Below are 25,349 nucleotides of genomic sequence, written 5' to 3'. Positions count from 1 at the left end.
ATATAAGGCTGCAATTTAGAACATGTGTAGCTCTTTGCAATGCATATCATCTTATATGTAGGTTAGTTTACCAACATAATTATAAGCTTGGTTACTAGTATATGAATTAGTCTGTGAACGTAATTTTCAGTATATAATAAAGTTTTTTATAGACAATTTGTAAAAGCTGAAATAAAAGAACTCTTTCACCAGCCTAGACAACATGGTGAAACCCTGTCTCTACAAACACCAGCCTGGGCAACACGGTGTAACCCTGTCTCTACAAAAAAGTACAAAAATGAGCCAGGTGTGGTGGCATGAACCTGTAGTCCCAGATATTCAGGATGCTGAGGTGGAAGGATCACTTGAGCCCAAGACAGATGATGCAGTGAGCTGAGATCATGCACCAGAGCAAGGATCATCTCAAAATTAAAAAAACAAAAAACCAAAAAAAAGCTTGTTTTACTTCAAAATTGTCAATTAAGCAGTCATAAGAATTTGGGATGACCATGGCTTAACAAAGAAGTACTCTATGGTACTTGTATTTAAGATTTCTATACAGGGCGGGGCACAGTGGCTCATGCCTGTAATCCCACTATTTTGGGAGGGCGAGGCAAGCAGATCATTTGAGGCCAGGAGTTCAAGACCAGCCTGGCCGCCAACATGGCAAAACCCTATCTCTACTAAAAATCCAAAAATTGCCAGGTGTAGTGGTGCACACCTGTAAACCCAGCTACTCAGGAGGCTAACACATGAGAATCACTTGAACCCAGCAGGCAGAAGTTGCAGTGAGCCAGAATCATGCCACTGCACTCCAGCCTGGGCCACAAAGCGCAACTGTCTCAAAAAAAAACAAAACAAAAATTCTATTCAGAATTTAGATGGACACTTCACTTATACTTTCCAAACAGAGGAAATGGCAGTGTAAGAGACTCTGAAGTCAAGCTGTGATTCCACAATAGTAGGTGTAATGTTTTGGCTTAAAGACAAAGGTGACAGTGAATACCCTAGTTAATAGAGAATGCACCTCAGATTCCATATAAAGATAGGAGTTTGAATCATAACTCATCCTTCAGAATTACTCTAGGAAGAGATAAATTCTTATTAAACACTAATACGCTAACTCTATAGAATAAAAAATAAGCACCAACTGAGCATAACAGTTCTGTGTGATGTAGTGTGGACTGTTACTAAAATAAACTTTTTAAGGCAAAAAATCCACAAAAAGTTTTACTTCAGTTAGTGTCAAATCCCAACAAACAATGTTGAATAGAAAATCATCTCAGCCGGGCGCAGTGGCTCACGCCTGTAATTCCAGCACTTTGGGAGGCTGACACAGGCGGATCATGATGTCAGGAGATTGAGACCAACCTGGCCAACATGGTGAAACCGCATCTCTACTAAAAATGCAAAAATTAGCTAGGCGTGGTGGCGGGTACCTGTAATCCCAGCTACTCAAGAGGCTGAGGCAGCAGAATCGCTTGAACTAGAGAGGCGGAGGTTGCAGTGAGCCGAGATCGCCCCACTGCACTCCAGCCTGGAGACACAGCGAGATTCCGTCTCAAAAAAAAATAAAGAAAAAGAAAATCATCTCAAAATCATGCCATTGCCATGAAAGCACATCTTCCTTTTTATTTCCTGCTCCTTCTTTTAACAGAGAAAAACACATGGGTGAAACCGTAAGAGTGACCTTTGGGTGTTTGGCTACTTCTTTCATCTCCTCCTGAGCTTCAGGTACATTCACTGGGATCACTTCTTTCTTCAGTAATGCAACATATCGTGGAGCCACTGGGTCAATAACCTGCAACAAATACATCCTCATGTTAAAACACTGAGATATCTTATAGAGCACCATAAATAAAATAAATAATAGCACAGGAATACTAACTGGCATTTTTGTTACTGCATTTACTAATTTTTTTTCATCTGTTAACTCTTTTCTGATATTTACCATCAAGCAGAAAAAAGAGAAACAACTGTAAACCAAGACTACACGAAGGATTTAGACTTCTTTCACAAGAATAGCTACTGGCAGGTGAAAAGAAACCAATTAAAGCATAATATTAGAGTTATTTTGAAAATAATTTTAAGATCTGATATTAGAAGGTAAGGAAAAGTTATCCAGTGGGGTTGTATCTTAATCCTAAAGGTAAATGTGATATTCAATTTTATAGTTTGGATAAGTCCATTTTAAGAGAATACAGATATTTTTGTTTCAGCATTGTTTTCTTTAATCAGCGTTAGGGTAACATATCACCATCAAAAGCAGAACAGCATTCCGTCACTATAATAAGGCAATTCTATAGATTAAAAGTATAAATGGTATTTCTACTATATGCTATATATAGAGGCCACTATATATAGACCAGTATATTCTCAGTATATTCCCAGTACCTAGCTAGGGCCTGTCACATATAGGTTATCAATAAATATTTGCAGATTGACTGAATAAATAGTCATACACATTATGCTCCAATCTATTCTACTTCCAAATCACTAGTAGCATCCCCTTCTGGAGCTGATGTATTTTTCTCACTTCACAGTTCAGTGTAAAATTAGTCATGATGACCAATCACAAGAGCAATGTTTAGACACTATATATAAAGCACATGTGAGAAAAATGTATATGAAAGCAAACAAAGAGCTAAGTAATACAAGTTATTTTTTCTCATTAGAAGAATGCAGAAAATGGTGGTATAATTAAATTTGTTTTTATTTTTCCATTGTTACCATTATTGGGTCAGTTTTTTGTCAGTGTCGAAGGTAGTTTTCAGCTTCTGAAAAGAATATCGTGGAAATTCTGAATGAACTCAGAGAGGAAGCCATCGTCAGAGAGGTCATTCATGCAAAGTTTGAAAAGCTATTTAACTTCTCCTCATCTGCTAATCCTCATCTGCTTATATTTCATGCTAATACTAAATCAGTACCAGCCTTTCTCAAGTTTAGTGTTTCATTCCTTCCTCAAGGCTTAAAGGTCATTCTTACCAGTTAAGGATTTCCCCTTTCAGCTTCTACTGGGCTGGAATAATCAAAGATTTAATTCGTGACTGGCTACTCAGCTCAGTATTTAAGTCAGTAAGATACAATTTCTTTAAAAAAGCTGAAACTAGACAACCCTGCCCGAGAAACTTAGTTCATTGCAGCTGCTTCCTCAGTTGATAAAAGGAACAGAAGAATGTTTCCTATACTTGACTAATTTTAATCATCACTTGGGGCAGATGTCAGCACAGATTCTGAGACAACTTACCCCCGAAAAAACTATAATTTTAATGGTCTGAAGTAAATTTCAGAAATCTAATTTTTAACAAGCATTCCATAGGATGATTAGGATCAGGCACATTTGGAAAACTTGGATTAAAAGACTTAAAAGGTATTTTTAGCTCTAAAAATATGCAATTCTAAAAATCTCTGGATCAGTGGTTTTCAAATTACTCCAAAGAGTCCTAAAGATTTCAAAGAGGTGCCCTGGTAGCACTAAGTGGAGGTGGAAGGACCAGAGGGCCTCCAGATTCCCTTCACATACTTCAACCAGAACAGCTATGTTTTTGTTTTATTTATTGGGGTTTAATTTTCAAGAAAACTTTCACTGGAAGGAAGTCTCCTTATTTGCGGAGTAGGGAGAGAAGTCTCCACATACTTTATTAGCTGGGAACAGATGCAAGGGGGTTGAGATGTGAGTTGGGAAAAACTATATTATACTACTGAAATACACACATGTTAAAACTAAAGCAGTCAATGAGGGTACACAGAGATTGATAATAGCTCTAAAGTGAACATCTTAAACCTGTGACTCTTCTGCCTTGACTGAAAAGTTAAAATCTTAACACTTAAGTAAAAGCAAGAAGAAAATTAGTGAGGCTAATGCAAAGTAAGCTCTTGAAATGTCTCCTACCACTATCAAGGAAAAAACTATTTATAGATATATTCTATTTAACTGTGATACAGAAAAATAAAGTACTAAATTCCTATCAAGATGAAAACTCAGGCTAAGAAAAAAAGGATCACGGTATTGTCGAAGGGATACCGTGATAACTAATCACACGTCTCCTTTCCCATCATCCATTTCTCCCTTTTCTTTACCATGTACAGTTCACTCCTAAAATAAGGCTCTTTCTCCAAAGAATCATGCAAACAAATCTAGCTAATTTTTTTTAAACAGAAGTTGCTTAAAAAAAAAAAAAAAAAAAAAAAGCTAAGTTAGTTAAGAGTAGGAGAATGTCCAAAGAATGATGATTTAGCTCTGCCAGTAACATTTAACTTCACAACTCCATGGTGCTAAATTTTGTTAACCGATGCTTCACTTAAATCTTAACTGCAGAGCTTGAGAAGAAAGAGCAAGCTAGAAAACAACAAAGCAGTAATTAGAGGTTGAGAGTGCCATGAACTCTAAATAAGAGGGATATGTACCTTAAGAGTTGAAGGGAATGGGTTTCAGTGTATGAAGACATCATAAAGGTCAGCAATAGAAACAAAAAGTAATGATCAGAATGATTTCCTTTTCACTACCAGTTGTCTAAAAACAATACTATGTTTTAAAGACAGTGTTTAATGATTAAAGATCTCGCAGGATTTAGGAGAAAAAGCAGACTGAAAATACTCATCAACTTTCACCCTTTCCCAACCGCCCACTTAAAAGAAATAAAAGGTTTTGTTTTGTTTAAAGGCACAAATCCAGAAGGATTAATATAATAAAAGAAGAGAAGGCTGGGCACAATGGCTCACGCCTGTAATCCCAGCACTTTGGGAGGCCGAAGTGGGCGGATCACCTGAGGTCAGGAGTTCGAGACCAGCCTGACCAACATGGTGAAACCCTGTCTCTACTAAAAATACAAAATTAGCCAGGCAGGGTGGCGGGCACATGTAATCCCAGCTACTTGGGAGGCTGAGGCAGGAGAATTGTTTGAACCCAGGAGGCGGAGGTTGAAGTAAGCTGAGATTGCACCACTGCACTCTAGCCTGGGTGACAGAGTGAGACTCCATCTCAAAAAAAAAAAAAGAAAAAAGAAGAGATAACAGCAACAAAATTCTGGACGCTGAAAACACAGGCGCATCCCCTCTCCACTTCATATAACCAGGCAACAGCCTCTCTCCTCCTTGACAAAAGAATGGAAGTTTACTCTGTGAATAAGAGGGTATCTAGATCCTGGCAGATACCAGAAAGAGCCAAAGGAAAGGGTACTGCACGAGAGACAAGAGGAATAAGTGAATGTATGATAGTAGATGTATAAAACCCTCAGCAGTCTTCCCCCATTTGACTCCAAAACCTGGCAGCCAGGTCTTCACACTTCAGGAAGGCGATTCAATGAAGCCCCTCTGGGAAAACTGCCTAATCCTTGAGAAAAGATATAAAATTACTGACATGGAATTTCTCCAACAAACTAGCCCAGCCAGATCATTGTACAGTGAAGCTCAGTTGAAAGCCCAACTCTCATCCTTCAGGCTTCCAATCACTCTTTATTTCCCCACATTAAACATAAGCAGATAACCAAGGCTCTAACCAGACATCTGAGAAATGCCTTTAATGTGAAAGAAACCAAAATAAACAAACTGGGGAGAAGAGACACTACTCTGCAAAAAACCCTACTAGTAATACCATGAAATAAGAATAGAAAGTTATTTTGAAAATTCAGAGAACAAGAGAAACACTGGAACTATAATAGCATAAATAAAATTCAACAGAAAGGTGTGAAGATAAAAATTAAGTAGATCTGTGATAAACCAAAAGACAAGAAGGAAAATAAGACAGAAAACAAAACGAGGGTACCAGTCCAGGAGGCCCAGCATCTTCCCAAGAAGAGTTCCAGAGAGAAGAAATACATAACAGAGAAAAAAGAAAAAGAATTTAAAGCCAGGCACAGTGGCACACACCTGTAATCCCAGCACTTTGGGAGGCCGAGGCGGGTGGATCATGAGCTCAGGAGTTCAAGACCAGCTTGGCCAAGATGGTGAAACCCCGTCTCCACTAAAGCTACAAAACTTAGCCAGGTGCGGTGGCAGGCACCTGTAATCTCAGCTACTCAGGAGGCTGAGGTAGTAGAATCGCTTGAACCCGGGCAGCAGAGGTTGCAGTGAGCCAAGATCATGCCACTGCACTCTAGCCTGGGCGACAGAATGAGACTCCATCTCAGAAAAAAATAAAACAAAAGAGAAAAGAAAAGACACGAGAAAGAAAATAAATGACGGAAAGGGAGAGGGAAAGGGAGAGAATTCAAGAAAATTTCCCAGAACTGAAGGAATGAGTTTCCAGATTGGAAGCCATATGTTCTTCCAATGGATGTGGATGAAAACAGACCCTCACCATGGCCTATCATCATGAAATTTCAGACAAAAAACACAGGTCAGATACAAGGTTTCAAAAATTTTCTTCATCCCATGCTCCTCTTGTCAGGGAGCTCTACCAGAGGTATAGAGTAGGACTGAGTGTCCAAAGAATGATGTATTACCTTCAGGAAAGCAAGAAGGTAATATAAAAAAAAGAAGATCTAAGAACAGGGCAATGTTCTGTAATGTCCATTATAGAACAAAAGCAAAGGGAATCCCTAGGAAGATGAAGAGACCTAGGAAGACAGCTGTGCCTCAGAAGTCAATGGGTCATGAATCCAAATCAGGTTACAGAGCAGCACAGAAGCCTCTGGCAGAGATGCCTCCAAAATGAAACTCAAAGTACACCTAAGGCATCTGAATATCTTGGTGGGAAATTTCCACATCTTGTGGAGACAGATTTAGAAAACTACGCAGGGGTGCTGGGCGTGGTGGCTCATGCCTATAATCCCAGAACTTTGGGAGGCTGAGGTGGGCAGATCACGAGGTCAGGAGTTCCAGACCAGCCTGGCTAACATGGCGAAATCCCATCTCTACTAAAAATACAAAAATTAGCTGGGCGTGGTGGTGGACACCTGTAATTCCAGCTACTCGGGAGGCTGAGGCAGGAGAATTGTTTGAACCCAGGAGGTAGAGGTTGCAGTGAGCCCAAATCATGCCATTGCACTCCAGCCTGAGGCAAAAAAAATTTTTTTTTCTTTTGAGACAGGGTCTCACTCTGTCACCCAGGCTGGATTGCAGTGGTGTGATCAGGGCTCACTACGGCCTTGATCTCCTGGGTTCAAGTGATCCTCCCACCTCAGCCTCCCGAGTAGCTGGAACTACAGGCATGCACCACACCAGGCCCAGCTAATTTTTTTTTTTTTTTTTTTTTTTTTTTTTTGAGAGATGGGGTCTCACTATGTTGTCTAGACTGGTCTCAAAATCCCAGGCTCTGGCGATCCTCCTGCCCTGACCTTCCGAACTCCTGGGATTAGAGGCATGAGAATCTGGCTTTTTTTTTTTTTTTAACAGAAAAACAAAAACAAAAAAAGAAAAATAAGCAAATGAGAGGGAGAGACAAAGCAAGACAATCAACTACAAGCAAACCAAAAAGTTAGGAGAAAAAGGCCAAATTATTTATCTTCCATCATGGGAAGTCAACTAATATGTCTAAACATAACTAAAAAAGTAGTGACATATATTTCATTCAGCAATATAAGCAATAGGCCGGGCACAGTGGCTCACACCTGTAATCCCAGCACTTTGGGAGGCAGAGGCGGATGGATCACAAGGTCAGGGGTTTGAGACCAGCCTGGCCAACATGGTAAAACCCCATCTCTACTAAAAATACAAAATTTAGCCAGGCATGGTGGCACATGCCTGTAGTCCCAGCTACTTGAGAGACTGAGGCAGGAGAATCGCTTGAAACCAGGAGGCAGAGGTTGCAGTGAGCCTAGACTGCGCCACTGCACTGCAGCATGGGCGACAGAGCAAGACTCTGTCTCAAAAAAAAAAAAAAAGAGAGAGAGAGAGAAAGAAATATAAGTAATAAATACCAAAAGAACTATCTAGAAGAAATGAAAGTGTTTTCTCCAGGGAAACTATGAAAGAAGATAGAGGAATGTGTTATTCATCTTAATAGACCCTATAGAACTATTTGACTACAGTAAAATATATTTCAGATATCTGAAGTGTCCATGCTTAACTTTATTAAAACTTAAAATCATTAAAAATTGTATTGTTAATGAAAAGTACACCAACGTTAACTTTGCCAGCAAATTCTACTCATATTTATTATTAGTAACTGCAGCAACAGAAAGAACCAATTAACAATTCCTTTATGTATCAAAAACTAAACACGAAAGACCAAAATAAAACAAATTCAAGACACATGCGAAACAAGCAACTATTTCTTGAGGCAAGACATCAGCACCATCAAGCAGCAATCCCAAATAAGAATTTACAGAACACAATCACAGAAACCATAATTTAAAACATGGCATTTGAATGATTTGCCTTATTATAGTGTCCAAGCATCTGCTTTCCAATTAGTAATTAACAATGTCAATAGGCAGTGTTGCTCATTTGACTTTAAGAAACAGTTAAAAAAAAAAAAAGCTGGATTCAGTAGGACAAAGGAACTGTAATTAATGAAACTTCAATACAACTCAATGAAATATATACTTTTAAAATTCTATGTCCTCTCAGCACACAAGGGAATGGGGTAGAATGGGGTTATCCCAATATTCCCTTTGGTACTAAGAAAACCAGAGGACATGGTTTTTAACACTAGAAATAATGCATTTTCAATACGTTTGTATAAGCAAGTCTTTTATATACATGTGATTGTGCTTCAAAGCCATATAACATCTCAGGTTTTAACATGTAATATGCTAAAAGCTATGTTTAAGGCAAATAAAAGCATTAAGTAATACCTTCTTACAGAGAGCTCGCAGCTTGAAAGCAGAAAAATGAAATGCAGAGTGTTCATAAAAAATTTAAGGAAAAAACTATTACTGTTCCCCATAATTCCAAGTTTGTTTGTTTCAATCACTGTTACTTATTTGGAATAGTTAATAGGCTTAATTAATGCTCTTCATGTATTTAAAAAAGGAAAACATTCCATTTTCCTGAAAGTCTGCAAAATGTTAATATTCTTCACAAACTTTTCTCTACCATGAGCACAGTAATGACTTCTACTTGTACATTATTTGGGACTTAGGCATGAGAAAAGAAGACAGAGAGTTAAAATATATACCTTTTTGTTAAACGCCCAGATTTTGTCCCACTCCATGTTCACAACTGAACGTGAGGAGCCCTAAAAAACAATAACATGATTTTAAGGGCAAGAAGTATTAATTAGAACTTTACCTTTATTTCATGCTAAGCATGTTTAGAAAAAAAAAAAAAAAAAACTCGATAAATACTTACAAGTTTACTTCTAGTGAAATGTAAAACTCAGTGTATACAAACTAATTTGGTTACCCTTAACAGTTCACTGCAAAGGTTCAGTCTACAGACTGGTCACAGTCAAGTCATATAATTCACTGCTAAAAATACTTCAGCTGCCTTAGTCCAAACCTAGCGTAGGAGTTTAGGACATTTTCAATTTTTCACTATTATAAGCAGTGATAAACTTTTTTTTTTAAAGTTTGTTAAAAAAAAAAAAAATCTGCCCTTGGCTCGTAAGGCACAAACAAGGAATAGAAAGAACAATAGAGATAATAAAGACCAAACGGACAGTAATAGAAGTATCTGAAATTTCAAACAGAGAAGCTGGAAAAGAAACTATAACGCACCTGAGCAGCAATAAACTGTTTCAGTCCTTCAACTGTCATCCCTCTCCTCAGTACACCACGAACCGTAGGAAATCTTGGGTCATCCCTGGAAATATGTACATTTTAAGTACCAGGGAAATGTTGTAATGTGTAGATGTGGAGAGTAGAAGATACTTAATGAATAATAAATTATATTGAGCTTGTTAAACATTTGGCTAAGAGCTGGTTATATGAATTAGGTAAACTGCAATACCAGTAAGCCCAAGTTCAAGGAACAGGATAACTGCTGACTTGTCAAATACTGCAGTAAAATAAATGCACTACTGGAAACAGTAGAAGCACATTTGGAAAAAAAGACACAATGGTGACATTTTCAAATATGGAAATCCCATGCATTCATACATTTTTATTTAACAAACATTTTCAAGGTCCCTATTCCACACAGGACCATGAGAATCAGAAAAAAGATGGTATCCTGTCATTCACAAATGAATGTACTTTATAAAGCCCTTTGGAATAAAACAAAATATATGTAGGAAATAAATATTTTGCAGGGATTTGCAAACCTCGGTAAGTATGCAGTAATACCCTTTTAATGGAGCTCAAGATAAACTTTTACATCTTCACTTCGACTCAAGGGTATTTTGACCTTCTTGGGACCTAGCCAAAAAAGAAAAACCTCAGCCTCAGTAGAGAGTAGAGATCAGTAATCAAATACACCAATGACCAGAAAGTCAAAATTATTTTTCTATTAAATGCTAAGACCTGCAGAGGATGTGCCCTCATGTGTGTTTTTCATTCCATGATCCCCAGTGGGCACTCCATATTTGTGGCATTAAAACAAGAAGGGGGAGCCCTAATGCACTGGTTGAGAAGAAGACAAGAATTCTATATGCCTATCCATTCCCCCTCCTCCCGATCGCCGCCTTCCCTATCTCTCAAGCAGTTTAAAAATCACTGATAACTACTACGTCCTTACTTCTTGTCAATTCTAAGTAACATTAAACATACCATCCATCTACTAGTCCTTCATTGACAAACCATGTGAGTTTTCTTTTGGATAGCACTGTGTTGTTGAGATTTAGCCGACTATATTCCCAAATATATGGTTTTCTTATGCCTAAAGCTTCAATAATCCAGTAAAACTGCTCATCTCTGTCATGGTATTCTGTTGTTCTCAGGGCATGCGTAACACCTTCGATGCTGTCAACTATGGGGCAGGCAAAATCATATGTTGGATAAACACTAGAAAAAAAGAAAATAAAAATAAATAAAACATTTTACCTTTTCCCTCTTAGATTAGGCATTATAAACAACAATACTAATTTAAAATGTAATTCTTTACAAGTTAAGAGATTCTTAAAAACCAAAAAGTTTTATGACTTATAATACTCAAAGTATATCAGAACATTATCAGCCTTTGAGAACAATGAGTCAGTTATCAACTTAGCAGTCAAACAAAAAAGTAAATTTGCAATTTAATACAAAATTAGGTATTGGTTTGGCAAATTGTATAATCATAATATTTCTGTAATGGCCAATGTATGGCATGGTAGGAAGCAATAAACAATACATGTAATAATTTTAAGGAAATTTAGCTTTTGAACATCTTTTTTTTTTTTGAGACAGAGTCTCACTGTGTTGAATAATCCCTTACTCAAGTAAATCCCTAAGAGTCTTAAAAGTAGTCAAACACTCTCAAAAACAGTACTCCATTCACTGCGTAAAAGAAAAAGAAAAAAAAAAAAACCGATAACAGACCAGAAAATTATTACGCTAAAATTACATTTAAGATGAAATAGTCTTAAAAACAGTTTCTGACTAAGATAATGTATACAATTTATATGCAGTATCAATTTGAATTAAAAAAACATACATATTAGTGCAAATATGCTTTCTTTTTTTTGGAGACAGTTTCACTCTTTTACCAAGGCTAGTGTGCAGTGGTGCAATCTCAGCTCAGTGCCACCTCTGCCTCCTGGGTTCAAGTGATTCTCAGCCTCCCGAGTAGACGGGATTACAGGCATGTGCCACCACGCCTGGCTAATTTTTGTATTTTTTTTAAAGTAGAGATGGGGTTTCACCATGTTGGTCAGGCTGGTCTCAAACTCCTGGCCTCAAGTGATCCACCCGTCTAGGCCTCCCAAAGTGCTGGTATTATAGGCATGAGCCACTGCACCCAGCCAATGCTTTCCTTTTTGTTTATCTAGAGAAAGGGTTTCACTCTGTTGGTCAGGCTGGGGTGAAGTGGCATGATCACAACTTACTGTAACCTTGAACTCCTGGACTCAAGCAATCCTCTTGCCTCAGTCTTCCAAGTAGCTAGAACTACTGATGCATGCCACCATAACTGGCTAGTTTTTTTCTTTTTTTTAATTTTTTTTTTTGGTAGAGACAGGTTCTTACTATGTTTCCCAGGCTGGTTTCAAACTCTCAGCCTCAAGAGATCTTCCTGCCTCAGCCTCCCAAAGTGTCAGCATTACAGGCATGAGCCACCATGCCCAGCCATTATACATTGTAACCTTTAAGATACAACTTAAGATACTACTGCATTATGCTTTGCGATTATTTGATACTGAAAATGTGTATCCAAAGTCACTTTTCCAAATGTATTTAAAGGATTTGCTTAGTAAAACAAGGAGTAATCCTGGTAAAAATAGTATGTATGCACATATAATTACACGTGTGTTTGTCTATATATGGACAGACATGTCAGCACCCATGAGTTTAAAGTAAGTCACATCAGCTAACCAAGTAATCATTTACATTTACCATTCTTTTCAGAAGTTTTAATTCAGCATTTATGTATAGTAGGCTTCTTCAAAGTATTAAAAAATATATTTTATGGTTTACTTTATAAAGTAGGCTTTTTTTTGGGAAAAGGTCCATTTAAAACAAAGATCTGTTAACCTACAAATCCACATAGAAAACTAATCTAAACACATGTTACTTTCTTGTATTGTTCATACTTCTGGAAGTTTTCAATATTATTACTTTTAGGAAACAATTTGTGCAAAGTAGACTCAAAGTTTATTACAAGAAGTAAAGTATCTTCATCTAAAGATATACATCACAGTTTACCTAATCAATACAAAAAAAAAGCAACTTTAGGCAGACTCAGGACTTTCACAGATACAAGTGATCTTAGAAATAATGTGGTATAACCTTAATTGACAGGTGAGTAAACAGCCCCTGAAAGGCCACCAGCCAGTTAACCCATGAATGAACAAAAGGCTAGGTTTGTTGACCATTTTGCTTCCACTCCATGTTTAGAGAAGATCAAAACAAAAGCACAGAAGGTCACCTAGCATATTGAAGGAGATATACTTACTTGTATTTATTTCCAGTTCTTGGATGTGGTTGAATTTTGCAGCGATAAAGGGTTGGATCTCTCATGCATCCATTGTTACTACTCATGTCAATTTTTGCTCGCAAACAACAGGACTGACCAAACTGGCTCCCTTTTTTCATTTCCTCCCACATTTGTAGATTCTTCTCAATAGCTATAAAATGATAATTATATTACAGTTAACTCATCTGGTTAAATTGAAATTATTCTTATAGTGCTACAATTTGATATAAAATTTCATGTTCTTGTTTTATAACCACCCTGTGTTAGTTTAAAAACACTGTAATAGTTCTAGTATCCAGCACCAAGAGCAAATGCATCATTTTTTAATGAAAGATGTTTCACAATACATTTAGGAAATACAAATATGTTTTAGAAAAGATAACACTAATACATTCCACTCATGTAGTATTCATTAAGCATAAAAAAAAGTACAAGGCCTGAAGGCTCCGCTCACCGAGTGTTTCCCTTCCCATCATGGCACAACGGGCCAGCCCCTTCTCATCTCCCTCAAATTTAACATTCTACCTTTAAAGCAGAAGCATTCTCTTCTTTTGCCACTTCATGCCTAAGGGACAGAATAGTTTGGTCCGGCCCTAAGGTCCCACAGGCATTGGCACTACAGCCCGTGCCTGTCTAAAGAACACATCTCAGGCTGACAGTCTGAACTCATGGGCTCCCTGAAAGCCCCTTCATAATCCCAGTGAGAAGCAGGATACTCTTGGATCCAAGAAAATAAGAGGTGATAGAAAACAGACAGTGATACAAGAAAAAAGAGTTTAATACCAGAAAAAAGGACTCCACATTCCAAGTGGCAATGGTTCCACCTATATCACAATATCTAGCAAAAACCTGCCCCATATGCATACGAATAGTTAAACAATAATTTTCTGTGGAAGCTACTAGAAATATAAGACAATTGCCCTCAAAGAATCAAGATAGGTCTAAAAGTCCATTGGTTAGCCACCTTTGAAAATGCAGAAAACCTTTTCAAAATAAAAAAGGCTCATCATAACTATTTTAATTTACTAATACTTCCCAAATGTAACACTCAAGATTTAATATAGTGTGGTTCTGACAACATAATTACAGAATGAAAATAGCCCAATTTAGAAGTTCAGGAGAGAAGTCATGAATAAGAAAGATATGCTCTTTAGTCAAGTGACAGTTCAGAGATATAGGTTAGTACTGAGCTTATATTATATATTATATTCACATTTACCCACATGCCAAAAGGAAGACTTGGGTGACAACATTATCATCAAACATTGTATTATAGAAAGGCTAAGTATTTAAAGTAAGAAAACTGTAAAATGTTGCAGAAGGAATCCTTCAAATTGAATGAATACAATGCAAGACTACACATAATAAGTGAGACATAAAGGGCATATTCATATGTGGTTGTGATGTTAATAAAATAATAAGAACATAAAGATAGAGAAAGAAAAAAGTTTTCTAACACAAATGAGTCATATACCCAAATATGTTTAAACTAGCAGCTTTTGCCTGGCACGGTGGCTCACACCTGTAATGCCAGCACTTTGGGAGGGCAAGGTGGGCAGAACACAAGGTCAGGAGTTCAAGACCAGCCTAGCCAATATGGTGAAACTCCGTCTCTACTAAAAATACAAAAATTAGCAGGGTGTGGTGGTACGCACCTGTCGTCCCAGCTACTTGGGCGTCTGAGGCAGAAGAATCACTTGAACCCAGGAGGCAGAGGTTGCAGTGAGCCCAGAATGTGCCACTGCACCCCAGCCCGGGCAACAGAGTGAGACTCTGCCTGAAAATAACAACAACAACAACAACAACAACAACAACAACAAAAACAAAACAAAAAAACTAGTAGCTTTCACAAAAAAAGAAATCACATTCAACTAAAGAAGCAGAATATAAGAATATCAATTAAAACATAAAACAATGTGCCTTACGGTTTTTTCTATGTTTGGATTCTATCCTCTGCTCACGTTCTGCTTTCATTTGTTCAGCAGGCGTATCGTCCACATAAGCCTTTCCTTCTTGAATTAGCTTCTCTGCATACTTCATTATAGTTTCAAAATGATCCGAAGTATAAGTAAATTGATCTGGTTTGATATGCAGCATTGCAACATCTTCCAAGATAACCTGAAATAAGAAATCAAAATAACCATCGGTATATCTTTTGCATTTTTTCGCGCATTTTCAACCCTTGATACTGCATTTAGGCAAATGTAATATAAACCATCAGTTTTATTTAGCCTGAAAACGGTTCTGGAAGTTACATGATATTAGATCAAAAAAGAAAAAAGAGATAGATACTCATTATATTAGCCTCCAAATTTCCAGCTGAGAAAGCTGATCTCATGATGGAGTTTTCCATTTACTTTGGAAAAGCTGGTCATTACCGGGAGAACTGACAATCATTTGCCCTCTCTTTGAATACACTGCCATACTTCTGAATAAAGATAAGAGGCTAGGAAACCTTCACATTTTCCAATACCTACTTAGTGTTTATTTTATTCATAAACTTAAGATTACATGACCAAAAAACCTGCCTCCAGTGACCAATTCATTTAATAAATTCGTACTATAGGAAAACATATCATTCAGGTAAATTCTATAAATGGGGAAAAGAAAAATAAATTTTAAGTTTTTTAGTATGGGAGCTCAACATTTCTTGGCTTAGGTCTCAGACATGGAATATATAGATAGGGAAAAAAGTAGCTATGAGAACAAAATTTATTTTTATACCATGAAGGTATTAGGTAATCCTGTAACTTTAACTTTTCTGACAAAGGGTCATCACTACACTTTTAATTACCTTCTCAAAATCTTCCTTTTCTTTTTCAGGATTTGTGTCATCAAATCTCATGATCAGTTTCCCTTTAAAGTTAACCTGGTAGTGCTGGTTCAGAAGAGCAGCTTTTGCATGCCCAATGTGTAAGTAACTAAAACAAAAACATTTCACAAAGAAACTCATTAACATGTTTTAACTAAATACTTAAACTTAACCTTTTTGAGGAGATGAGAACTAAACAAAAATCCTTCCAATTGGTACCCAAGTCATATTTTATTTTCTAACAAAAAGTACTGTGATAGAAAATCTGACCCTGACAGGAAGAAAAAAAGACTACACCATATATAAAACAATTATAAGAAACAACTTCATATGTAAAATCTCACAGAGGGGACAAGGTATTTACAAACATTGCAACCTTAAGGAGACTCTCGTTTTTCTTTTTATCAAAAAGAATGGTAATTTAATTAAAGTAAAGCTGCTTCAAAATTGTTTCCAATGCTACCTTCCACTGTTTGTCTTTAATAAGACCTGCTACTACTGAGAACTGGGTGCCCACCTATGCCACTGGAGAGAAGCTCTTCTGAGACTGTCACTGTGATAGCTAAATGAAAAGAGCACATGACAATTAGTAAAAGTCACTTTACTTCTCTAGGCTTTGGTTTTCTCAGATGCTAAAATAAATTTTTTTTTTTTTTGAGACAGAATCTTGCTCTGTCACCAAGGCTGGAGTCCAGTGGCACGATCTCGACTCACTGCAACCTCCACCTCCTAGGTTCAAGCGATTCTCCTGCCTTAGCCTCCCAAGTAGCTGGGACTACAGGCACGCGCCACCACGCCCAGTTAATTTTTGTATTTTTAGTAGATACGGGGTTTCACCATGTTGGATGGTCTTGATCTCTTGACCTCATGATCTGCCTGCCTTGGCCTTTCAAAGTGCTGAGTTTACAGGTGTGAGTCACCATGCCCAGCCAAAAGAGTATTTTTTAACTTTAATTTTTTAACTTTTATTTTAGGTTCAGGGGTATATGCGAAGGTTTGTTATAGAGGTAAACTCATGTGAGGGAGATTAAAAATAAAAGAATTTTAACTAAATAATCCCAAAGGTCTCATCAGCACAAACACTCAATGAATCAGAATCTACAAAAACACTGTTCTGCTGTTCCTATGAGCAGCTGACAATTGTAAGGAAGAATATAGATCAGAGGCACTGTTGATAATATTATACATCAAGATCCTCCTTCTATCGAGTACATGAGTAAAAGAAGTTACACCACTATGTTGAAATACAGTTGATTGGGCTGGAAACAAAGCATGAAGCAAGGAAGTATAATCAGCTTTCACCAACTTGTATTAGTTTCAAATTATAATGATGGTAGCAGTTGCATGGTTTTTTAATTGTTGTTATTTTTCTGTTGTTTTATTTTGAGACGGAGTCTCGCTCTGTCGACCAGGCTGGAGTGCAGTGGCGCGATCTCTGCTCACTGCAAGTTCTGTCTCCCGGGTTCATGCCATTCTCCTACCTCAGCCTCCCAAGTAGCTGGTACTACAGGTGCCCGCCACCACAGGCTAATTTTTTGTATTTTTAGTAGAGATGGGATTTCCCTGTGTTAGTCAGGATGGTCTCGATCTCCTGACCTCGTGATCCGCCCACCTCGGTCAGCAGTTGTACAGTTTTAAGACAGTTATCTAGTTTCTCACACAGCTTTGATCTCAGTTGACATCAATATGGGAGGGGGAAAAGTACAACCTCTTGTATGAATTTATATCATTTTTAAATCAGTCAAGTTTTTAAAAGTCATTAGCATCCCAGATCAATGATTCAACTTTAAGAAGGGCTTGGGCTGGGCATGGTGGCTCACGCCTGTAATCCCAGCACTTTGGGAGGCGGAGGTTGGTGGATCACGAGGTCAGGAGTTCAAGACCAGCCTGGTCAACATGGTGAAACCCCGTCTCTACTAAAAATACAAAAATTATGTGGGCGTGGTGGTGGGCGCCTGTAGTCCCAGCTACTCAGGAGGCTGAGGCAGGAGAATCACTTGAACCCGGAAGGCGGAGGTTGCAGTGAGCCAAGATCGCACCATTGAACTCCAGCCTGGACGACAGTGCGAGGCTATGTCTCAAAAAAAAAAAAAAAAAGACAAAAGGGAGGGTTTATACACAAAGGCTAATGCAAACAAGTACAATGCAATGTATTTACAGCTATTCAAAACTTTCTACATATAATAAAGGGCTGTAGGCCGGGCGTGGTGGCTAACACCACGGGGAGGTCAAGGCAGGCAAATCACCCGAGGTCGGGAGTTCAAGACCAGCCTGACCAACATGGTGAAACCCTATCTCTACTAAAAATACAATAAATAAATAAATAAATAAAATAAAAATAAAAAAATAAAGGGCTGTGTATCCCCACATGAAATCTTAGATCAGAAAAGAGACAGCAGGGAAAAACTAACAAAATCCCAAAAAAGGATGAAGTTTAATTAATAATATATTAATATTAGTTCATTAGCTGTGACAAATGTACCACAATAATGTAAAATGTTAATGTCAGGAAAAACTGGGTGCAGGGTACATGGGAACTTTCTGTACTATTTTTGCAACTTTGTGTAAATCTAAAACTATTCTAAAATTAAAAATTTATTAAAAATAAAACTAAATGAAGGGCCATAAATTCCCAGGAAGAAAAATACTGTGATGTACTTTTAACTGAGGGTGTTGCGCCCAGTAACATGTTATAACCATTGTCAAGAAGAGACTAACAATCAGTATCTATTATTTTACAGTTAATGTGCTTGGCTTTAAAATACAGAAATTAAGAAAGGTGATGAGATCAAAACATTATTTCAAAAATGTTATTTCTAAATCTGAAATAATGTCTGCAGGTCTAACAATTTCAAACCCCAAGAAAGCTAGGAGGACTATAAGTCACAAAACAACTAAAATCATCAGTTAAAAAGTCAGTCTATATCAGAATAGCTAAACACACACACACACACACACACACACACACACACAAAAGAATCATGCTGCATGAGTTAGCAGTGATGCTGAATTGGGCTTCTGCCACATGTAACAGATACATGTAGTATAATTTTTAATTATATGGATTCTAGAGCCAGATGGTAGAGGTTTGAGGTTGGCAAGTTACTAAAACGTTGTATAAATCTGTTTCTGAAACCATTTGTAAAACAGAGATAACAATAGTGACTTCCTTAGAAGGCTGTTGGGATTAAATAAGTTACTATAAGTAAAGCATGTGGTAGCACCCGTACATAATAGGTGCTATGTATATGTTAGCTAAGAATAAGAATAAAAGGCTAAGCCAAGCCTTCTGGCTTTTCATTTAAGGCACAGAAAAGAAAAAAAGAAAAAATAGTAATTAAAGAAAAACTCTTTAACAGTATAAGAAGAGATGATCAAAATTATGCATAATAAGAAAAACTAAATACTGATTTATATTCCAAATCCCAAAGCTGTCTCATGAGCATAGTCTCTGAAACTGATATAATTTAAAACAAAAAATATTTTATACTGTAAATATACAAACATGGGGAACTCACTATTTTCCAAGAAATGACAGTGACATGAAATATGAAAAGATTCAAAAAAGACAAATGTTCAAGTGGTACAGCTACAAATGGCCACTGCCAAAAAAAAAAAAAAAAAAGTGATTTTTATAGACAATTAAGGTCAACAGGACAATCATGACCTCTCATACCAAGTGCACAGTAGCAGAATACTGGACGGCAGGAACGCAGGATGTCTATAGGTATTAAACCATGTAAGGTAAATATTATTTATAACTGAATCCACTTAGTCAATTACCAATCAACCATTTAATGATCAAGTCTGTGAATTTTCCAGAGTCATCACTTTTGTTTCATCTCCTTCTATCTACCCTTTATTTCACCTCCTAAATCAGCAAACATAGAAAAGCAGAGACAAAAATGTGAAATTCTGAAAGTAATTTTACTGTTAATGATGCTTATGAAATAGTTTGTGAAGAAGTATTAAATACATAGTTAAAAGAAAATTGTTTCTGTATCTTCCAGTTTCTACTGTGTACTACATAACGGTGAGAACTGCGTTATAGTGATAGAATACAAAATCTGAAAAAATTAAATTTGGAAATCCTAAATTTGGAAAAAATAATCACCTCAATTATAAAACATGGCAGAACATTTTCCTAATGGTTAATTTTCTAAGTGAGGCTAACTGCTTTAATAAGAGGTATTTTATTATATTAATATCATTGGAAGGACGCTATTATAAAGCTTGTCCAGTATGCTTCAAACAGGATGACAGGTGTGCAAAGACAAAGACTTCATTTTCAGCCCTGGGGAATGGTGGGTAAGGCCTGAAGCAGCCCCAGCCTGGTGACCATCATACAGAATAGTCTTTTTCCCTAATGAGCTATTCAAATACTACTTTCCATGGGTGCCAAGAGATAAAGGGGTTGGGAAACCTAATGGAAAGAAAGGAATAGAAACAGGCTTTTCAGGACTCCCCTTCCTTTATTTAGGGGAAAAAAATAACTTAAAAACAATGCTGGCTGGGCACGGTGGCTCACGCCTGTAATCCCAACACTTTGGAAGGCCGAGGCGGGCAGATCACGAGGTCAAGAGATCGAGACCACAGTGAAATCCCGTCTCTACAAAAAAAAATACCAAAAAAAATTAGCCAGGTGTGGTGGCAGGCACCTGTAGTCCCAGCTACTTGGGAGACTGAGGCAGGAGAATGGCGTGAACCCAGGAGGCAGAGCTTGCAGTGAGCTGAGATCGTGCCACTGCACTCCAGCCTGAGTGACAGAGTAAGACTCCATCTCAAGGAAAAAAAAAAAAAAACAATGCTATCATAACTTCAACTGCTAATTAAAAGGACTGCTCAGGGTACAAACACAAATCCAATTAAATGAAAGCCCAAAAATCTAAAACTAAAAATGAAATTTAAGGTTTTTTATTTGTGGATATTTTGTTAATTACATTTACAGTTCTGTCAGGATAAAATTAAAATGCTGTCTCTTTTACTAAGTTCACAAACTAAAACCACAAATTAAATCAACATTAACAATAATGTAAAAACTATTAAGATGTTTAGAATTTTACCTATCACAATTAAAATCTTATGTTCTTCTATAATATTAACCTATTAATACTTTAAGTATTTAAGCACTGTTTTAAAGCTTTCCCACTAAATATATTCAATTATAAATGTGAGTTACATTTTCTTACCCACTAGCCTCTGGAGGAAATCTGACGGTAACCTTTCCCATCTCCGCACCTGGAAGCTCAACAAATTTCCCAACATCTTGCTTTTTCTCAGGTGCCTGAAAAACACAACCACCATCACAACAAAAAGTCTTACGGTTAAATGTCTAAGAACACACTCATTCAACAAATGTGCCAGGCACTACACACACTGGTTATGAAAAACATGACGACTAGAACATCATCCCTGTACTTGAGGGTGCAAAATCTGATAAGAATATAACTAAAACCAAATACCAGTAATAGAGATATGTTCAGGGTACTGTTAGATCACTCAGTTGAAATTAATCAGCAATATCTAGGTTTATCAGGAAAAGCTTAAAAGGAGTTAAGAAACAAGGTGGACCTCAAAGATAAGTAGAAATGTATCAGATGGAGAGTATATGGGATGCTGGGTACAGTGGTTCATGCCTGTAACCCCAGCACTTTGGAAGGCCAAGGAGGGCAGATCACCTGAGGTTAGGAGTTTGAGACCAGACTGGCTAACATGGTGAAACCCTATCTCTACTAAAAGTACAAAAATTAGACAGCCGTGGCAGCGTGCACCTGTAGTCCCAGCTACTCAGGAGGGTAAGGCAGGAGAATCGCTTGAACCCAGGAGGCGGAGGCTGCAGTGAGCCAAGATCGTGCCACCGTACTCCAGCCTGGGTGACGAGCAAAACTCCGTCTCAAAAAAAAAAAAAAAAAAGAGTATACGGAGTACTCATTCTAAGTAAATAAATAACAGAGTAGGTAAGGCACGAAGGCAGGAAAAAGTAGTGCAATGCCCATGAAAAGTTAGGAATGCATATTGGGTGGGTAGGGAAGGGAGCTGAAATAGATTAAGTCAAAAACACAGAGGACCTTTTAAGTTTGGCTTTTAAGTTTTAGGCAATGGGGAGTCAGTCCTCAGGGATAACAGGACCATGGATTTGTGTTTTCTAAAGTGATACCCTGAACTAGAGAAAGATGAGACAAAAGGAAGTTTAGTTATGAGATTATGGTATTAAACCAAGCAAGGAACAATTAGGCCTCAAAAAAGTGCGATAGCACCGAAGAAGGACAGAAAACAAATCTACACACATGAGAAGTCATAACAGGGCTCGTTGAGTAAATGTGAAATACAGTGAAGGATGAGTAAAGATTTGCAGCCAAAACAACCAAGTGGACTGTGCTATCTTTATCCAAGCAGACAGTAGTTTTCAAATTTTACATTAGAAAACTTTAATTAAATCAAAACTTTACAACACATTCATAAAATGTAAAACAGATTGAAGTGGAGCAAGTCTGGTTGAGAAAAGAACCTTTTGTACTGTGCACTATGTCACGTTTTCCTACAAAATCAATGAAACAGTGCTGCAGAATCCCAGGACTTGATGCTCAATGGTTCAAAAACCAGGAGATTCAGAAGAAAGAAAAAATTGCAAAGGTGTAAAATTATGAGGTTTTACTTATATGGAGTTTGAACTGCCTACGGGACATATATTGGATGATCAAAATCTTTAGTTATATAAAGATTAGGGCTTTATATAGCTGAACAGTTAAAAGTGAAACCAAGATATAAAAATGTCAGATTCTTGCAAGAAGATCCTTTTAAATTTATTAAAAGAAAATAAACTTTATGAGTAGGAATAATTGTCTTTTCAGATCTAGGGCCTCAGACAGACTGAAATGTCATTTTTTTTTTTTTTTTAAGAAAGAAAAAAAGGCTTACCACTCGAGCTTTGGTTGTTGAAACATCCCACTTGGTACCTACTGACTGGAAGGTCTGCTGGGCTTCAAGAAAGCCAAACCAACGTTTTACATGAACTGGAGCTTTGTTCTGTTTCAACTGTTCTTGCCATGCAGCATTTCCTATGAGTAAAGATAGTTTTAAACTATTCAATCAATCTGCAGCTTCAAAAGCAAAGTTCCAGTTGTGACTAATTGAAGTAAATGAGATGGCTTAAAGTTGTGCTTCTAAAGAATATAAAATTTAAGTATCTGGGTATACAATGAAATGTTTTCTAAAACAGTGAGCTCTCTGTGTCCATGAGTTCCATAATCGTAGGTTCAACCAACTGAAGATGAAAAATATTCAAAGCTGGGCGTGCTGGTTGCCTGGAACCAGGGGAGGGTGGATGATTGATTACAAAGAGGCATGAGGAACTTTTGGGGATGGTGGATATATTTATTATCTTGAGTGTAACCATAGTTCCACAGGGGTGTGTGTGTGTGTGTGTGTGTATATATATATACAAGTCAAAATTTATCAAATTATACATTTTTAAATAAGTGTGGTTTCCTGTATATCAATTATACCTCAAGAAAGTTGTTTTTGAAAAAATTGGCTTTCCAAGTTGGAAAAAGCATATTCTTACCTGTTGCAAACTAGTTGTAGAAGAAGGAAGTGACCTCTAAGAAAAACCACAACTCCACATCATCCCACTACTCCCTAACCTCCCAATCACACACTCGCTGAGCAATAATGGCTTTTTTTCAAGTCAGAGACAAGTGTCTGGAGTAAAATAATAGCTGAAGTAGGAGAGGTGCTAACATAAATGGGATAGGGACTTCTTTATCAGGAACAAGATCAGCTCCAAAGGCAAGGAAGTTGGGGTTGTGAGACAGACGACGGCAGAAAAAGACAGGGAATTCCTGTAGCTGGATAGGAATAAAACAGCCAGGGAGGTCATTCCTCTGTAATAAAGTTTTAAGTTACTGTCTAAACATATATATACATACACATATACATACATGCATACACACAGAAATATGTATAATTCTTATCCAGCAAAATATTAAATGATTAAAACAGAGCATTTTAGGAATTATTGATACCTTTTAGGGTGGCCCAAACACATAAATCTGCTAAACTCAAGGAGTTTCCAACTAAGTATGTTCTCAGAGACAGGCAATGATTGAGTTCATTAATTGCAGACGTAAAGGAATCACACGAAGATAATTTTGTAGCACTGAACTCCAACCAGTGATCAATCTGTGAACATAAAAGATAGAAAAGAAATGTACTCCAACATATAAAAAGACTATAAAAAAATTCTAGTTAACTAGAGCAATAGTACACTCTTACTATGCTTTTCCTTTCTCAAATTATACAATTTATCATTATGTGGATTAAATTCTGATTGCCTAAAATCTAAAATGGAACTTAAATAAATGCCACATTTATTTTGCTATGCTTTCTGCTTTTTTTTTTTTTTTTTTTTTTTTTTAAAAAGAGTGTGGAGGGGCACTTCAGGAAAGAATAGGAAAATAAGAATTTGAGAATTGGTGCAGAAATAAGTAACCAACCTGAATGAACCAAAGGGATTGTACCCAGCCAAACAGATTCATTTACTTGAAACATTTAAAAGTTAGTACTTAGAAACCATTCTGTGTACTTTGAATTTTATGAGATTTAGGAAGGTTAGAGCAGAATACAAACAAACAGGAAAAAAAGCAGCATCTAAAAGGCAGTACTGTCATCTACTGCATAATGACATTTCGGTCAATGACAGACTGCATATATGACAATGGTCCTATAAGGTTATATCTATGCTGTCTATGTTTAGATGCACAAATACATATTGTGTTACAACTGCCTACTGTATTGAGTATTGTAACTTGCTAGTATAGGTTTGTAGTCTAGAAGCACTAGGCTACACTGTATAGCCTAGGTGTGTAGTAGGCTATCCCATTTAGGTTTTTTTGGGTACACTCTATGATGCTGATAGAATGATGAAATTGCCTAATAACACATTTCTCAAACGCATCCCATTGTTAAGAGGCACATGATTGTATCAAAAGTTAATTTACTGATATAATTAATTAAACAAGGCATACACTTAGAAAAGAAAATGAGATCCAAACTATGCGTGGTACCCTGGTCAAACTTAACTTTCCTAGGCTTGCTGCCTTATCCGTAAAGTAAGAACGTTGGATGAGATGATCTATACAGTCCAATCTGGCTATGAAATGCTAGGAATCTGTGAAGGCAAAGATGGCACTAAATGCTCCCAAAAGAACAGCTAGTAGGGGATTAAACGTTCAAACTTAGGAATTACAAAAAAATAATTTTCTTGTGACAACAAAAACAAGATGAGCATTCCGTACCTTGGTCTATATAATTAACACTCTGTTAATATCCTTAAGTAGAATAGGTCATAAGCCAACGATAAATGATGAGGTTCCCATAAAAAAACAGAAGCATAAGACAAAACACACACAACAAAATGTTCATTGCTTACCTCAGTATGTTCCATCAGATTACAGCCATATAACCCAGGTGTAGTTGCAACTCTAGCCAAGTAGCGAAGTATGGAATTCACATCTGTGAATATCACATTTCTAGAATATAAGCATGAGATAAAATATTACTGCTGCTCTAGCAAATCAGTAAATCATGAGACTTATGAAGAAATGTAAAAATGGAAACCTTATTA

At 37.0% G+C, this 25,349-nt stretch overlaps 1 protein-coding gene across 2 annotated transcripts in view; it reads right to left on the bottom strand.

Annotated features, from left to right (window-relative positions):
• The window catches only part of EPRS1 (glutamyl-prolyl-tRNA synthetase 1), an 83,220-nt gene that overhangs the window by 42,413 nt on the left and 15,458 nt on the right, over nt 1-25,349 (bottom strand). The window contains exons 3-14 of one of the 2 annotated variants that reach the window (XM_007988405.3): nt 25,155-25,254; nt 23,749-23,905; nt 22,643-22,782; nt 20,914-21,008; nt 15,707-15,833; nt 14,838-15,030; nt 12,892-13,063; nt 10,572-10,805; nt 9,582-9,666; nt 9,041-9,100; nt 8,718-8,738; nt 1,670-1,780 (exon numbers count right to left, since the gene is read on the bottom strand). In XM_007988405.3, coding sequence (XP_007986596.3) covers nt 1,670-1,780; nt 8,718-8,738; nt 9,041-9,100; nt 9,582-9,666; nt 10,572-10,805; nt 12,892-13,063; nt 14,838-15,030; nt 15,707-15,833; nt 20,914-21,008; nt 22,643-22,782; nt 23,749-23,905; nt 25,155-25,254 — 1,495 coding nt within the window. The remainder of the gene's footprint in view (nt 1-1,669; nt 1,781-8,717; nt 8,739-9,040; nt 9,101-9,581; nt 9,667-10,571; nt 10,806-12,891; nt 13,064-14,837; nt 15,031-15,706; nt 15,834-20,913; nt 21,009-22,642; nt 22,783-23,748; nt 23,906-25,154; nt 25,255-25,349) is intronic. The other variant, XM_007988406.3, reaches the window with a different exon arrangement.

Source organism: Chlorocebus sabaeus, chromosome 25 (genome assembly GCF_047675955.1).
Source record: "Chlorocebus sabaeus isolate Y175 chromosome 25, mChlSab1.0.hap1, whole genome shotgun sequence".
Lineage (NCBI taxonomy): Eukaryota > Metazoa > Chordata > Mammalia > Primates > Cercopithecidae > Chlorocebus > Chlorocebus sabaeus.
Note: the sequence above shows the minus strand (reverse complement) of the source record. Positions and strands in the feature narration are given on the sequence as shown.